This window comes from Pleurodeles waltl, chromosome 1_1, assembly GCF_031143425.1.
Source record: "Pleurodeles waltl isolate 20211129_DDA chromosome 1_1, aPleWal1.hap1.20221129, whole genome shotgun sequence".
NCBI lineage: Eukaryota > Metazoa > Chordata > Amphibia > Caudata > Salamandridae > Pleurodeles > Pleurodeles waltl.
In genome coordinates this window covers 399,534,846-399,550,366 of record NC_090436.1, presented here as the reverse complement: position 1 = coordinate 399,550,366, position 15,521 = coordinate 399,534,846, and the positions used below count along the sequence as shown (strand labels likewise).

At 46.7% G+C, this 15,521-nt stretch overlaps 1 protein-coding gene across 2 annotated transcripts in view; it reads left to right on the top strand.

Annotated features, from left to right (window-relative positions):
• AGGF1 (angiogenic factor with G-patch and FHA domains 1) overlaps nt 1-15,521 on the top strand; it is a 321,895-nt gene that overhangs the window by 160,555 nt on the left and 145,819 nt on the right. For both annotated transcript variants that reach the window (XM_069223545.1, XM_069223537.1), the window contains exons 8-9: nt 10,505-10,556; nt 10,680-10,781. In XM_069223545.1, the coding sequence (XP_069079646.1) occupies nt 10,505-10,556; nt 10,680-10,781 (154 nt within the window). The remainder of the gene's footprint in view (nt 1-10,504; nt 10,557-10,679; nt 10,782-15,521) is intronic.

Sequence of the window (15,521 nt, the reverse complement as noted above, 5' to 3'; positions counted from 1 at the left end):
TCTGGTCCTTATTTTCCAGAGCTACGCCAACACCAGGTGGAGTGTGAGTTCTCTGACCCCAGGGAACTTACAGTGGAGGCAGACTTTTGGGTGAGTACCAGAGAGTCTGAAGAGGCATTTGGGGGTGCTCCTGAAGGGAGTGGTCTAGGTGGTTCCCGACCAAGTGAGGTGGGAGAGGATTGTAGTGTCCCAGGTAGGTCTCAGAGCCTAACCTGTACCGTAGGGCCACCTTTTGAGGGAAGCCCCGCAGTGTCAGAAGAACTTGGGGGGATGACTGTAGACAGCATCCCAACAGTTCTGGTGTCTGGCAGTACCACTCCTAGTGAGGGGGTGCAGAAGTCCAGACATAGGGTTGAGAGGGGGTGGCAGACCCCAGTGGAGGATCTTGAAAGTCAGGGGTCAGCTCTGAGAGCAGAGCCCCCCAGGAATGACCCAGGTGAGACCGTTTCTGGTTTGGGGGAAACCCAGACTCTGCCGGATGGGCAGAGGTCGGGAGACCTGCGCCAACCAGACTCTTGTGTGGCCCTTGGGGACGGCGTGTCCCTTGTGGGGGGTGAGAGTGCCCCCCAGGAAGTCCTGGCATGCCAGGCAAAGATTCAACCTCAGGGTGGTGACTCTGGGTTGGATAACCGGGTTCAGAGGTTAAACTTTGACCTGGTGGGGGGTAGATGTGCCCCCCCAGAAAGTCCTGGAATGCCAGGCAATGGTTCAACCTCAGGGTGGTGACTCTGGGTTGGCTTACCAGGTGAAGAGGTCAAACTCTGACCGGGTGGGAGGTAGGTGTGCCTCCCAAGAAGTCCTGCTGTGCCAGGCAATTGTCCAACCTCAGGGTGTTGACTCTGGGTTGGATGGTCAGGTTCAGAGGTTAAACTCTGACCTGGTGGGGGGTAGGTGTGCCCCCCAGAAAGTCCTGGCGTGCCAGGCAGTTGTCCAACCTCAGGGTGTCGACTCTGGGTTGGATGGCCAGGTTCAGAGGTTAAACTCTGACCTGGTGGGAGGTAGGTGTGCCTCCCAGAAAGTCCTGGGGTGCCAGGCAATTGCCCAACCTCAGGGTGGTGACTCTGGGTTGGCTAACCAGGTTCAGAGGTCAAACTCTGACCTGGTGGGGGGTAGGTGTGCCCCCCAGAAAGTCCTGGTATACCAGGCAATGGTTCAACCTCTGGGTGGTGACCCTGGGTTGGAGAACCAGGCTCAGAGGTTAAACTCTGACCTGGTGGGAGGTAGGTGTGCCTCCCTGAAAGTCCTGGCCTGCCAGGCAATGGTTCAACCTCAGGGTGGTGACTCTGGGTTGGATATCCAGGTTCAGAGGTTAACCTCTGACCTGGTGGGGGGTAGGTGTGCCCCCCAGAAAGCCCTGGTGTACCAGGCAGTTGTCCAACCTCAGGATGGTGACCCTAGGTTGGAGAACCAGGTTCAGAGGTTAAACTCTGACCTGGTGGAGGGTCCGTGTGCCCTCCAGGAAGTCCTGGCGTGCCAGGCGATTGTTCAACTTCAGGGTGGTGACTCTGAGTTGAATGGCCCAGTTCAGAGGTTAAACTCTGACCTGGTGGAGGGTCAGTGTGCCTTCCAGGAAGTCCTGGCGTGCCAGGCAATTGTTCAACTTCAGGGTGGCGACTCTGAGTTGAATGGTCAGGTGCAGAGGTTAAACTCTGACCTGGTGGGGGGTAGGTGTGCCTCCCAGAAAGTCCTGGTTTGCCAGGCAGTGATCCAGTCTGAGGGTACAGACCCTGGGCTGGAAGACCAGGTTCAGGGTGTCCCCCCGGACCTGGAGAGAGGGGCTACTGATAACAGTGCCCCTACCCTATTGTCTTCTGAGGAGGCCACTCCTAGTTGGAGGGTGCTGGACCCCAGAAGGGAGGGCAGGGGGAGGGAAGCCTCACCCCGGGCCCTAGTCCAACCTGAAGGTACAGACCCCAGGTTGGAGGGCCAGTTGCAGGTTAACAGCCCTGCACTGGTGGAGGAATGGTACAGGGCGACTTCTATAAGCACCCTGACCATGGTGGACTCTGGGGGTACCGCTCCAGGAGGGAGGGTACAGAGCCCCAGAGGGGAGGACCAGGTTCAGGCTGTCATCCCTGACCTGGTGGAAGGGAGAGTGGTTAAAGGGTGCCCAGCACCTGGGGCTACCGCCCCCCACTCTCCACAGCCACAGTGGTGGGAGAGCTTTGAGAGGCCTGGGGCCTGGCTCTCATCCCTGACAACTGTCAGTAACCACGGTGGCTTGCTGTCCGGGTGGACAGAGTTATCCCTGGGGAGGGGACAAGTGTCACACCCCGGGGATAGAATGGGCAACACCACTGTATTGGTCCTGGTGGTACTATCCTGCTCCTGGGATACATCTGTGAGCAAAGTAAGGTTAGGTGCTGCACAGATGGGATCCGCAGGAAAGGAGAAAGGTTCCCCATGGATGGGCTTAGTGGGCCCTGAGAGTATGGACAGAGGGATCCAATTGGAGTCAGGAAGGCGAAGAACTGGAGCATGCCCCTGCTGTTGTGGGCCTGGGTCCTTGTTCTGTCGCCTCAAACAGGGAAGTACATCAGGATAGTGATTGTTCTCCCCTGGCTTTAGGCTGGTAGGGGGTCATGTTGGACCTGGCTTTTTGACGGGGACATCCCCAAACTTTTTGCCTCCTTCCTCCTATTTTTTCTGACCTGTTGTTGTTGGCTTTTGACCTCTGAGCACTTTACCACTGCTAACCAGTGCTAAAGTGCATATGCTCTCTGTGTAAATTGTACTATTGATTGGTTTATCCATGATTGACTATTTAATTTACCTGTAAGTCCCTAGTAGAGTGCACTACATGTGCCTAGGGCATGTAGATTAAATGCTACTAGTGGGCCTGCAGCACTGGTTGTGCCACCCACCTCAGTAGCCCCTTAACCTTGTCTCAGGCCTGCCATTGCAAGGCCTGTGTGTGCAGTTTCACTGCCACTTCGACTTGGCATTTAAAAGTACTTGCCAAGCCTAGAACTCCCCTTTTTCTACATATAAGTCATCCCTAATGTGTGCCCTAGGTAACCCCTAGAGCCGGGTGCTTTGTAGGTAAAAGGCAGGACATGTACCTGTGTAGTTATATGTCCTGGTAGTGTAAAACTCCTAAATTCGTTTTTACACTACTGTGAGGCCTGCTCCCTTCATAGGCTAACATTGGGGCTGCCCTCATACACTGTTGAAGTGGCAGCTGCTGATCTGAAAGGAGCAGGAAGGTCATATTTAGTATGGCCAGAATGGTAATATAAAATCCTGCTGACTGGTGAAGTCGGATTTAATATTACTATTCTAGAAATGCCACTTTTAGAAAGTGAGCATTTCTTTGCACTAAAAACTTGTTGTGCCCTTCAATCCACGTCTGGCTAGGTTTAGTTGACAGCTCCTTGTGCATTCACTCAGACACACCCCAAACACAGGGTACTCAGCCTCACTTGCATACATCTGCATTTTGAATGGGTCTTCCTGGGCTGGGAGGGTGGAGGGCCTGCCCTCACCCAAAGGACTGCCACACCCCCTACTGGGACTCTGGCAGACAGGATTGAACTGAAAGGGGGCTTGGTGCATTTCTTAGACACTCTTTGAAGTCACCCCCACTTCAAAGGCACAACTTAGTATAAAACAGGGCCTCTGCCCTACCTCATCAGACACTTGCTGGAGAAGAAACCTGAACCAGAAACTACATCCTGCCAAGAAGAACTGCCTGGCTGCTCAAAGGACTCACCTGTCTGCTTTCTACAAAGGACTGCTGTCTTGCTGTTGCCCTGCTGCCTTGCTGAACTCTTGTCTGGCTGTGAAAGTGCTCTCCAAGGGCTTGGATAGAGCTTGCCTCCTGTTCCTTGAAGTCTCAGGACCAAAAAGACTTTTTCCTTTCACTTGGACGCTCCGTGCGCCGAAAATTTCGACGCACAGCTTGTTTCGCGGCGAGAAAAACGCCGCACACCGACGCTGATCGACGCGACGCCCTCGGGACGATCGAGACTTCGACGCACAACCTCGCAAGGACAAAGCCGCCCGACTTTCCAGGAGAAATTGACGCGGCGCCTACCATGAGTGCGAAACTTTGACGCACGGCCTCGCAAGGACAACGCCGCCCGACTTCCAAGGAGAAATCGACGCGACGCCTGCCGTGAGACCAAAATTTCGACGCACAGCCTCGCAAGGACAACGCCGCCCGACTTCCAAGGAGAAATCGACGCGACGCCTACCGTGAGATCGAAACTTCGACGCGCAGCCCCGCAGAACGACGCGCAGCCGGAAAATAAGCAGGAGAATCCACGCACAGACCCGGGACATCTGGTAATCCCCGCGATCCACAAAAAGAGACTGTCTGCGCGCCGGAAAACGACGCCCGACTTCCCCGCGTGGAAAAGAACGACGCAAGTCTGTGTGTGCTGAGAGGAAATCGACGCACACACCCCTTTTTCCATGCATCTCTTCTCCTGTGGCCCTCTGAGGAGATTTCCCACCAGAAACCAGGTACTCTGTGCTTGAAAGACACTTTATTGCTTTTTAAAGACTTAAAGGCCCTTAATATCACTTTTAGTGATATCTTTACAAATTCGTATTGCAACTTTGATCGTTTTGACCCAGATAAATATTCTATATTTTTCTAAACACTGTGTGGTGTATTTTTGTGGTGTTATACTATGGTGTTGTATGATTTATTGCACAAATGCTTTACACATTGCCTTCTAAGTTAAGCCTGACTGCTCGTGCCAAGCTACCGGAGGGTGAGCACAGGCTGATTTTGGATTGTGTGTGACTTACCCTGACTAGAGTGAGGGTTCTTGCTTGGACAGAGGGCAACCTGACTGCCAACCAAAAACCCCATTTCTAACAGCATCCAACTCCCAAAAGTCTGGTGGTAGAGGCATCCACCAGCAGAGTCATCTCCAGTGCCTTTCCTACCACTCCTCTGATCATGAATCCAAAAGACTAGAAATGTTTGGCAAGAGACTTTTCTCCTCCACAAACCTTGCTCTGAGATTCACAGATGCCAGTTATTTCTGCAGCCGCTACTCCCATGTCCTTTCGAATGCTGTGGTTCAAATGTTACTGGCTGTAGGTGTCTCTCACTAAAGCCGCTTAGGACAGTCGTGATGCAATAACATTTGTGACACACTCAGGACTGGACAAAAGTTATTGTTTGGGACATGCCATGGTTACAAGTGTGGCCCTCCAGCGCCAATCCTGGATGAGGTCTGTGGGCTTTTCTGGGGACATCCAGGCATCTTTAATGGACATGCCCTTTCACAGATGTCTCCTTTTTGATGACAAAGCTTTTGCTGCGTGCAGTTACACACACTCACTTCCTGCTGTAACTTGCGAGGTAGCCACTTTAAATTTCTGCATCAGACATTCTACACTGCTGTGAAACTTTACAAATTTGGGGTATGTGAAGATGCAAATTGTGTACAATGTGGGGAGAGGGAGGCAGATTTTTCACACCTGGCCTAGCAATGTAGCCCAGTCATGAAATATTAAAATAAAATTGCTCCTGCTGTAACAGACATTGTGGTGAAACCAGTGCCCTGTGATCCTACAATCTGTTTGTTGGGGTTGGTCAAAAATCTACAGCCTGCAAACAAAGAGAAAGGTGGTGCTTCACTGGGGTAGTAGGATTAAGCCTACCCAAAAAAATGGCTATCTGACATAGATATCCCAACTAGAACTCTATGCAGAAGAATTGTCTAAGCCTTCAAGGCCCAAATACATTTGAGGCCCTTTAACAATGTACTTATTATTGACATCGTAGGAACCCTAAGACCTCTATTACATGGGAGGTATTGAAAGTATATGTCTGTTGGGGCTATTACGGTCTATTATGAGGACAATGTGATGTATTTTTGATTCTTTATGTGGACATGCGGGCAGGGGAGGGGCGGGTGATTGTATGTTTGATAATATGATTCACTGTCTTACAGGCTTTGTTATTTGAAAACTCAATTAAAAAAAAAAAAACTTGATTAGTCAGTGGGTGTGGGCAAAATGGGGAATAGGTAGGACGTACTATCCTGCTTCTCTGCTACTGCAGGACACATTCACAGCTGAGCGCAGGACCTGGAAAGGGGTCTATAGCACTCGAGTCCATCTGATGACCACAATGACACAGCCTTAGCGAGAGCAGCTTCTGATTGGCTGCAGATAGGCCTTTTAGCAGATGAGGCATTTGCCTGATTCCTTCAGAATGGTGACAGCCATGCAGTGAGAGCATGTGGGCCGGCCGCTGTTGTACACAAAAGCAGTCCTGAGAAGAGACTGTGGATGACACTGCCAAGGACTCCTCGAGTTGCACAGGAAGCTGGGGGCATGGATTATCTGTGCCGAAGTTGAGCAACACGCCATGAAACAAATGTAGGAACACATGTCGGCAGTCGGGGCCACGCCCTACTAAATGTGGAAGGCACTGAAGGGGTCGCACAGTGATTCAGTGAGCTACATTGAACGTGATGAAGGGTGGCCCCACCATGAACGTGGACCCCTTCACAGCCTACATAAAAGGAGGAATGGCGAACGAGATGGGGACAGTGGGTGGCGGAGATGTTCCCCCGCTACCCTGAGAGCTGGGGAGGCCTATCGGGTGCAACTGCACCCAGAGCTGGCTCAGAGTGAACCCTCACCGTGGCTGATTTGCTAAGTCCGATCATGCCGCCAGGACACGACAGGCAACAGTACACCTGCTCTGACCCTGAGGATGAGTGACAGCAATAACCTTGGCCCCTCATTTGCGATAAAGACAGCGGTAACTCTTCCCTACCTCAAATCTCGGACTGACCTTCTTTGCCCCTGATGGTGGAGCCCATCTGATCATCCATTTCTGTTGAGGAGGGAGTGGTTTCTACCAGTGACAGTGGTTTGTGGTTCTGGGACCCCCTAGTGGACTGTACAGATAAGTCATGCAGCACTTTGCAAAATTCTGCAGCTCAGCAGATGTGAGACGACCTGTGCGAGCTGCTGGCAGCAGACACCATCCAACACTGGCCATGTCAACAGCTAGGGGGAAGAAAGGGAGATCGCTTAAGGGGATGCTCACCCAGTCCGCTGGAGCTCAGACTGAGGAGAGTGCACAGTCGCAGAGACTGGGCGTGGCAGTAGGTGGGAGAGAGGAAAAGGGCCTGATCACGAGGTCCTTTCTGGAGGTGCTTTTCACATCCTTAAGAGAAGGCCTTCATGCAGCGAAATAGGAGCTAACACAGGACCTTAAGGATGTTTTACAAGACCCAACAGAGATTGGTGCTCGAAGATCATGAATTTGGTTGCGATGTGAAGCTTGAACATCTACAGCAGGAAGTGTTGCATTTACGTGACCAGCAAATCACCCTGGAAGCCAGTGCAGAAGACCTCGAAAACCATCCCTCAGGAACAACATCCTGATCCCTGGGACACTGGATAATGCAGAAACCTCTAAAATTATAAAACATTCTGCCAAACACTTGCTCCTATCCTAACTAGGCTCTTTAATTCCCTAGGGGCACTGACACACTGCCACTCACCATGCTTGAGGCTTCTATCACTAGTATAGCTAAACCTGGGAAAGATAATAGGCAATGTGGTTCTTATCAACCCATCTCATCTATAAATGTGGATGTTAAGCTATTCACCAGCATTTTAGCAGTGTGGTTAGGGCCCTATATGCCAGACCTGGCGGACCCAGATCACACAGGCTTTGATCCCCATCACCAGTATGGTGATAGCACCAAACAGATGCTCCACCTTCTAGGTGCAAAGCTAAGTGCTTACAGATGTAAATCATGTTTCTTACCATTTGATGCTGAGAAAGCTTTCTGTTGCGTGCATTGGCCCTATTTGTAAGCAGCACCCCACCACTTTGGCATTGGGAAGAGGTTTTGCAACTTGGCCCATAGTAACTGTGGGACACTGCAAGCAACGGTTCAGGTCAATGGCTGTACTTCGGCCCCTTTGGTAGAGGGATGCGGCAGGGATGCTCACTGTCCTCTCTACTGTTCCTTTTTTACATTGAGCCAATGGCACAGAGGGTGTGTAATAATCCGTGCATTACTTGGGAGCGCTTTGGGGATGGGAGAGTAGGAGTATACCATTAACCTCTTTATTGATGACATGATAGTTGCGCTTGGCGACCCACTTCCGCCCCTGCCAGCTTTCCTAGGGGAGCTGGAGAGGTTTAGGAAGGTAGCTGGCTTTCGCGTCAGTCTTCAGAAGTCGCAGGATCTTCACCTCTTGGTTGCGCCCTCCATGCAGACACAGCTGGCCACCCAATACCCGTTTCAGTGGGTGACCTCTTCTGGTGCCCTACTTGGGTGTTCAGCTAGCCTCCATGGTGAGAGAGACAGCCGACATCAACTACTAAGCCTTGCTTTAGCAGTGGACCTTGCCCACAGGAAGCATTACCAGCTCTCAATGCTCGGAAGGGTAGCAGCGCTAAAGATGGCCATACTCCTGAAGGCTCCCTTTTTGTTCCAGGCTCTTCCTCTGGAACCCCTGGTAGATGAGCTCTAATCCCTGCTGGGAGAAATTACCTGCTTTGTTTGGACTGGAGGGGCCCGTTTGAGCTGTGATCAGATTTACTGCCCAATCTGCGAGGGGGGGTTTGAGGTTTGCATGCCTTTTACATTACTGCCAGACAGCTCAGCTTCACTTCACGTTGAAATGAAATTGTATAGAGTCCGAAAAATATTGGTGTTTTATAGATATACAGCAGGTGACTTTCTCTGGAAGATCTCCTTTTTTAGATAGCAGCAGAGAGCCTGGGGACTGTAGTCATCTTCTTTAACCAGACCCACCCTTGGAGTATAGGACCAAGTGGCCACTCAAAAAGCATTGACCTCATTCCCGTCACCTCCGACCTATATTTTGGGCAGCACAGAGTGTACCCCAGGTCTACATCCTACTCTATCGGGCACATGTTTGATGCCGTAGGCTCCATCCCTTTTGAGAAGCTTAAAACTGACTTCAGGTTACCACAACTAGAGAGACAGCCCTACTTGCAGGTTCATCACGGGGTTACCCATCCGGACACTTGGCAAGGGGCCCACTCACACTCTTTGAAAGTGGCCCCTGTCCAGGTACAGTGACCGACGCCTCATCACTGAATTATGCACCTTTTTGCTGTAGACTCGTCCTGTGGCTAAAACACCTGGGCAAAAGAAATGGAACTTAAGCTGTCAGATACTGTCACATAAGGAATGGGAGGAGATCGACTCTAGCGCACGGCATACTGCACTCAACACTGCAGGCATAGAAACCTTCTCTAAAATCGTACTGGTACCTCACACCTGCTAGAATCCACAGGGGCAACCCTAATCGCGGTCAGATTGCTGAAGAGGTTGTGGAGCTCCAGGGACACTGCTTTACCTGATCCAGTCCTGTCCTAAACTAACACACTACTCACACGCTACCGGGACACAGTCCAACCTGACATTGACAAATACTTTGATTTATAGCTGCCCTGCTTTTCAGCTTATGTTATTAAAAGACTGCCCAGCTCACTGACATTCCTACTTAAATCACACAAGGGGTGACATATTGGTCTGGCACTGGGAGCAGCACTTCAAACCATTATGTCAAACTGGCGCATAGAGAAGCTCCCACCACACACGTCTTGGCTTCATAGGCTATGGTGTATTCTCGACATGGATCATCTGACCCTCAGTTTGACTCATCAGATGGACTTCTACATAGAGTTGTGGCTGAATTTAACAAATTGGCTTACCCTCAGTACCTTCACCTACTGCGGTTAATGATGCCAGTCACTGAGGTACTGGCTTGGAAGTTACTGCTATGATATGTATTCACATGGTGAGGAATTTGCAGCTTAGAGCATCCACAAGAAGAAGAAGCTGCTAACTTGTGGTAACAATTTTTCTTGTGGATATTCTAGCTAACTGAACTTTCCTCACTAACTCTCCTATCTCTCCCTTCTGTGAACTGGACTTTCCCAGCTAAAAGTGCCCTAAGTTTAGAGATATGCATGCTGGATATGCCAGTCTGCCAACAGGATCTCCATCTGGGGGGGCGAACTGCCTAGAAAGCAACTGACGTCAATGATCATAGGTAGCTCTTATAGTCTGCTCCACTTGTCACTGCTAGAGTAGAATGATGTTGGCGTGGAACTGCACAGTGCCCCCTAGCCACACGCAGGGGAACTGGTATTAATGTTTCTGGAACCAGAATGACGCATGAAAATTATTCGTAAGGTAAGAAATCTGTAGTTATAGTATCAATCACAAATGCTGTTGTTTACGTTTATGATTCTAATGAAATATTGAAAACTGTCGATTTGACATGTATATGACATGCCATTTTGTGTCCTCTCTCCTTTCAAATAATCAATAAAAAGAGGTCCTTCTATATTTTTGGGAGTGAAAGAGTAAAAAGCTGCTGACTAATGCCAACTGTAGATCCAACACTACAATTTAAATATGACCTTTCGTTTGTCGACACAATATAATTAACCTATACTGTGAGCATTTTAAATATGGCCTTTCAGTATTTCAACAAAATAGAAGTAACTTCTACTTTGACCATTTTACAGTGAGAATGATATGGATCACGCTATCCAAATTCCGGAGGCTGGGGTCGACCAGGTACGTTGCTATTTAACGTAACGTCATACTTTCCTTGATCTGCATCACAGTCGTCCATTGTGTGCTTGACTAGGGGCTTGTGACGAAAATCATAGCTCTTCTCACTCGTTCTCTTTTATTTAGTTTCATGCAGAAGTTTACTTTGACCCCGAGTTAGAAAGTTATGTGCTTGTGGACCAAGGGAGTGAAAACGGCACCATCATCAATGGGAACCACATCCTGCAGGTGAGAATTGCCTTCCACACAACCCTATTGTACAGCATAACAATTACACGTCATAGCATGGTATCCTTAATGGTCAGCATGCTCTACATCCCTTTAAATGTATGCCACTTTCATCACAGGTGCTTGCATCTATCACCATTATTACCAGATTTGGGGGAACACTCCAGTGTTAATGCTACATCCATAATTACCAATGCCACTGGGTAGGTGATGCCAGGACACAGTATTACAGCATTATTTCTAATTTGGAACCCGAGAATGGGGATTACCGACATAAATCAGTGTTATGTATCAATTGCTGCATGCTATTCCTTCATTCTGCTGATTTATCCTGTGCATGTTTTACTGGATTTACCCTGCTAAAATGTCTGGTTGCGGAAGGATCTCTGAAGTGTAGTGTTCCCGCACACACCTTAATCTTGATTCAGCTCTAAATACCGTATATTTACAGCAGAATCAGCATTACTGTAGATCAGGGGTTCTGCAATAAGAACTACTTGTACTCAATGAAAATCAAGTTTCATAGTGTTGTAATAAGGACTACATCAGGCAAGATTACAATGGTGGGCACCCTATGCAAGATTACTGGCAGTGGTCAAATCAAAGCAGGATTGCCAGCAGTGATCACTTTATTGCATCTGGCGTGGTTGCCAGAAGCAATGTAATCACAGCTTTGGTAATTTTGGAATTCCTTTACATGTGTAATACATAGCAGTCATATCTGCAATGCTCGTGGCACAATGGTAATAATATGAGTTATGTCTCTCCCAATGCAACATTATTTATCACTTAAATATCAATTTAAAATATATTTTGGAAATTCGAACCATTTTTCTCCAAACGTAGGCTTATCATGCATGAAAATATACTCATTTTTGTTTCAGATGCTAATTTTTCAGTTTTGTAATACATATATTACCTCAGTCAAGCAAAAGCTTCAAGTTTAGTAAACTGAATTGCACTCAGGAGAGCTACTTACTGGTAGCTCGAGAGCTAGCTGTAAGTAGCTAACAAGCTTCTCACTGTAGCAGCCTGCTGTAGATCCTTTAACGAGGACCTAAGTGTTGTACTTCATACTTGTTTGAACCTGCAACTCATCTTATCATGACACTACATAACAAACTATTTGTATTCCTCTTCTATACTGCTTCAGAGACCAAAGAACTCCTCGACCAAAATCTTGAATTACTTTTCCTTGGTTAATGGAATAGACATCTGACACATGTCTAATCTGAATCATTGGGTAAACCAGTTCATACTTGAATTACTTAGCTTTGTAGTGAACTTGTTACTTGTTTCATCACATGGTCCAGTAATTTATTCCACTAGATGAATTGGAATGTTCATCAGCTTTATCCCAGGTCAATTACATACATGGGTTTAGATAGTTTATATTCTATGCAAAACTCTTATGAGTTCTATAATATTTCTACTGCCACCCAAGCAGTATATAGACATATTGGTGATATATTACATTTCATTCATATTTCGGAAATATATAGAACATATTTTTAACAGCGTTATGGTTAGTAGATTATATGTACGTGGTGAGGTCTGTGCTGTTGCTTATTCGGACGTATTCCATCTGCAGCATTCTTTTTGTGTTGCCCTAACAGAACAGATCAACAATCGCTTATGCTATAATCAATAACCAGGTTAACACTAATGCTAGGTATATTAAAAAGCACAGACTAAAACCGAGTATCTCCTATGTATTTTATTAATGGCTGGAGGAAATGACATTTGACCATAATGTTTTCTTTGTGAACCTACTCTAGATTAACCTGCTGTACATAATTTTGCAATGTAGCGGTTGCCCTTGGAAAAGCTTCTTGCTCACATAACACATGAGTTTTGGACACTGACAGTCTGTGGCATCAGTATAACTCAATGAAGTCCCGTTGGCACCCATAATGCAACAGAGCTCGTCTGCCATCTTCAGATTCCCTGCCAGTTGGTTTGGAAGAAGAATATGGGCTGGAAAAACGAAAGTCATGCCAAAATGTGGAAAAAACCAAAGATTCAGCAGTTGCCATATGGTATCATCAAAAAAGAGTAACATGATGGTGTCATCAGAAAAACGGTTCTTATGGACCAGTGAATTATAGAGGCTCAGGTCCTGTGGATCTCGAGAAGTAGCAAGTCCTGTAGAATGGCACTAATACCCAAGATCGTATTCCCTTTCTTTGTTTCAGGATTTTAAGGTCGGTTATCGACAGAACACCATTTAAAATCTACCTACGGTGTTACTAATGCTATTTTATGGGTAAACGCACACAAAGGCTTTGGATTACATGTGCCGCATTGTTGCATGCTGTGTTTGGAATTTGGTGTGATAACTATTGTCCTTACTGAGCTGTACCTCCAAAAATGGCACTTAATAAGTGGTTGTGGTGTTTACCACAGCAAAATCTGCATGTACCTCTATTTACCGGGTATCTTTCCCCTAGTAAACATTGGCAGGATCGACCTGCCAAAATCCATCGGACAATTCAGAGTTTATCACACATGGTAATTACTGGGTGTGATAAAATGCACACAATTCACAACTCCAATCCACTGTGAAACCTAGGTTAAGGCAGGGTTTAGAATTGAGCGATGCACTCTTAAACAAGTACTTGGTATGTAATGTATGTCTCCTGTGGTGGTGCCAGGCTTGTGCACCTATGCAGTGAAAGCTGTAGAAGGAGGGGCCAAGATGTCCATCTAGAAAGTTGTTTGCAGGTGCAGAGTTGAGGATTTGAGAACCATAATAAACTTGTAAATTAGCTACACCCTGTTCAGGGGATCCCTAAACACAAACCCCAAAACATAAGAAAAAATTGGATTACCATTGAAACCTACTGCTAAGTACCTGATCACAGGATTAAGTAATTTCCGTTGGTGCACCTATGTACACATACTGAGTTACATATGTACCTGATCACAGGATTAAGTAGTTTCCGTTGGTGCACCTCTGTACACATACTGAGTTATATATGTGTTGCCGGGCAATGCTTGTTTATGAAAATAGTTACATCTTAGCAATGTTACAGTCAATAGCAATATGATGTTGTTGAGTCTGTCAAAACCTTAGCCTGATTAGTATCAATGTAGAGAATGTCATTGCTTGAGTTATCATGCTGCTGAAAGGCAAAGAATAGTAAGGGGCACTGTACAAGGTGCCATATCAAGATTGCATTATCTGGATACTGGAAGCATTTTAATACAATTCACAATAGATAGAGGTAGCAGATGACTACAGATTCCTAAAGCCTGCTAATCCTAATCTGTGGACCTTCTACGGCCATTGGGGATGCACATAAGTAAACAAATATCACACAAGCCTAATAAAAGTACATATCACAGGGCAGTGCTGCCCTGATCTCACCAGACAATACAAAAGGGCTTTGCAAACATGGCACAATCTGTTACATCCCCATAACAACAAACGCCATCTCAAAAGATAACATTTCTGCAACCTTCAATCACTATTTGAAGTAGGTTATTCTGGATACCAACAATCAAACCACAGAAAGTCTGGCACAGTGTGGATAACTGCTACTGCGTCATGATATTGCTACTCTACACAAAATAGCCCTAGAATTACAGGAGGGCTCTGAAGTTGAAAACGGGGCATCTGAAACTAAACACATGCGGTCTGTAGTGCACAACACACCAAGGAAGCAAGAAAGATAGCTTGCAGATTGACAAGATCAATGACGATGCAATACTGTGATGTTTTTGGACCTACCAGAAGGTGATGAAAGCAGTCTTGTGAAAGCATACCTGTAAGCACTAATGCCGGTTCTTGTTTAGAGATGCAAAGGTAGTTTGAGGAATGCAGATTGACAGAGTTCCCTGGACACTGACACAGCCTTAGACAGCCAGTCTCTTACCAAGAGATATAATGATCCACATGTTTAATTACAAAGGCAAAGTGTGACTTGTAACAACTGCTAGAAAACAAGGGGCTTGATGTACATTGGAAACCACCTCTAAGTCTACTTAAATTTAGGAACAGAGAAGCAGACGAAGAGGCACGTCTGAAAACATGTAATGCAGACGTGGAGAATATTTCACATCAAGGTGATAGGAGTATTCAGAAAAGGGGAGGGTCTTAAACATATACTATGACATATTGATTAATGTAGCACTGCAGATGCCAACAAAACACATAAATTTATCCCTCTCCAAAGGTGTATGACAACTGCACTGGAAATCAAAACTGGCATCTCTTTTTAGAGGGTAAACAATACCACTTCTTCCCAGTGGACAGTTCCTAGTGTACCAGCAGACCTCTTGACAAACCAAATTACGCACAACTGTACAGAGCTATTCTTTTATGCTCGCCAAACACATCTTATTCCTGTATAGATTGCACCATTCCCAATGAAAGAATCATGAAAGCTGAATCCCTTTTGGAGAAAAGGAGAGCAGACCGTTGTCTCTCACTCTTCACTACAACGACTTATGTTCAAATAGATAATGAGTGTGATAAGCAACCCTGTCAAAGTAACTGTCATCTGCAGGCAGAGTATTTTATATTGATGCAATCCCCACCCTGTCCCCTAAAAAAAGTGGTTACACGCAGTTTTTGGTATTTTACATTAGTGTTATTTATTATAAACTAGCCTTTTGTAAATCTTGCATACTAGAATGATAAGTTTTACTTTAATCTCAGCAGTCATAATATAAAGCACAGTGAGTTTCAGAAACATCCCAAATATTTTACACCACACATTCCTTCTCTCTCCAATA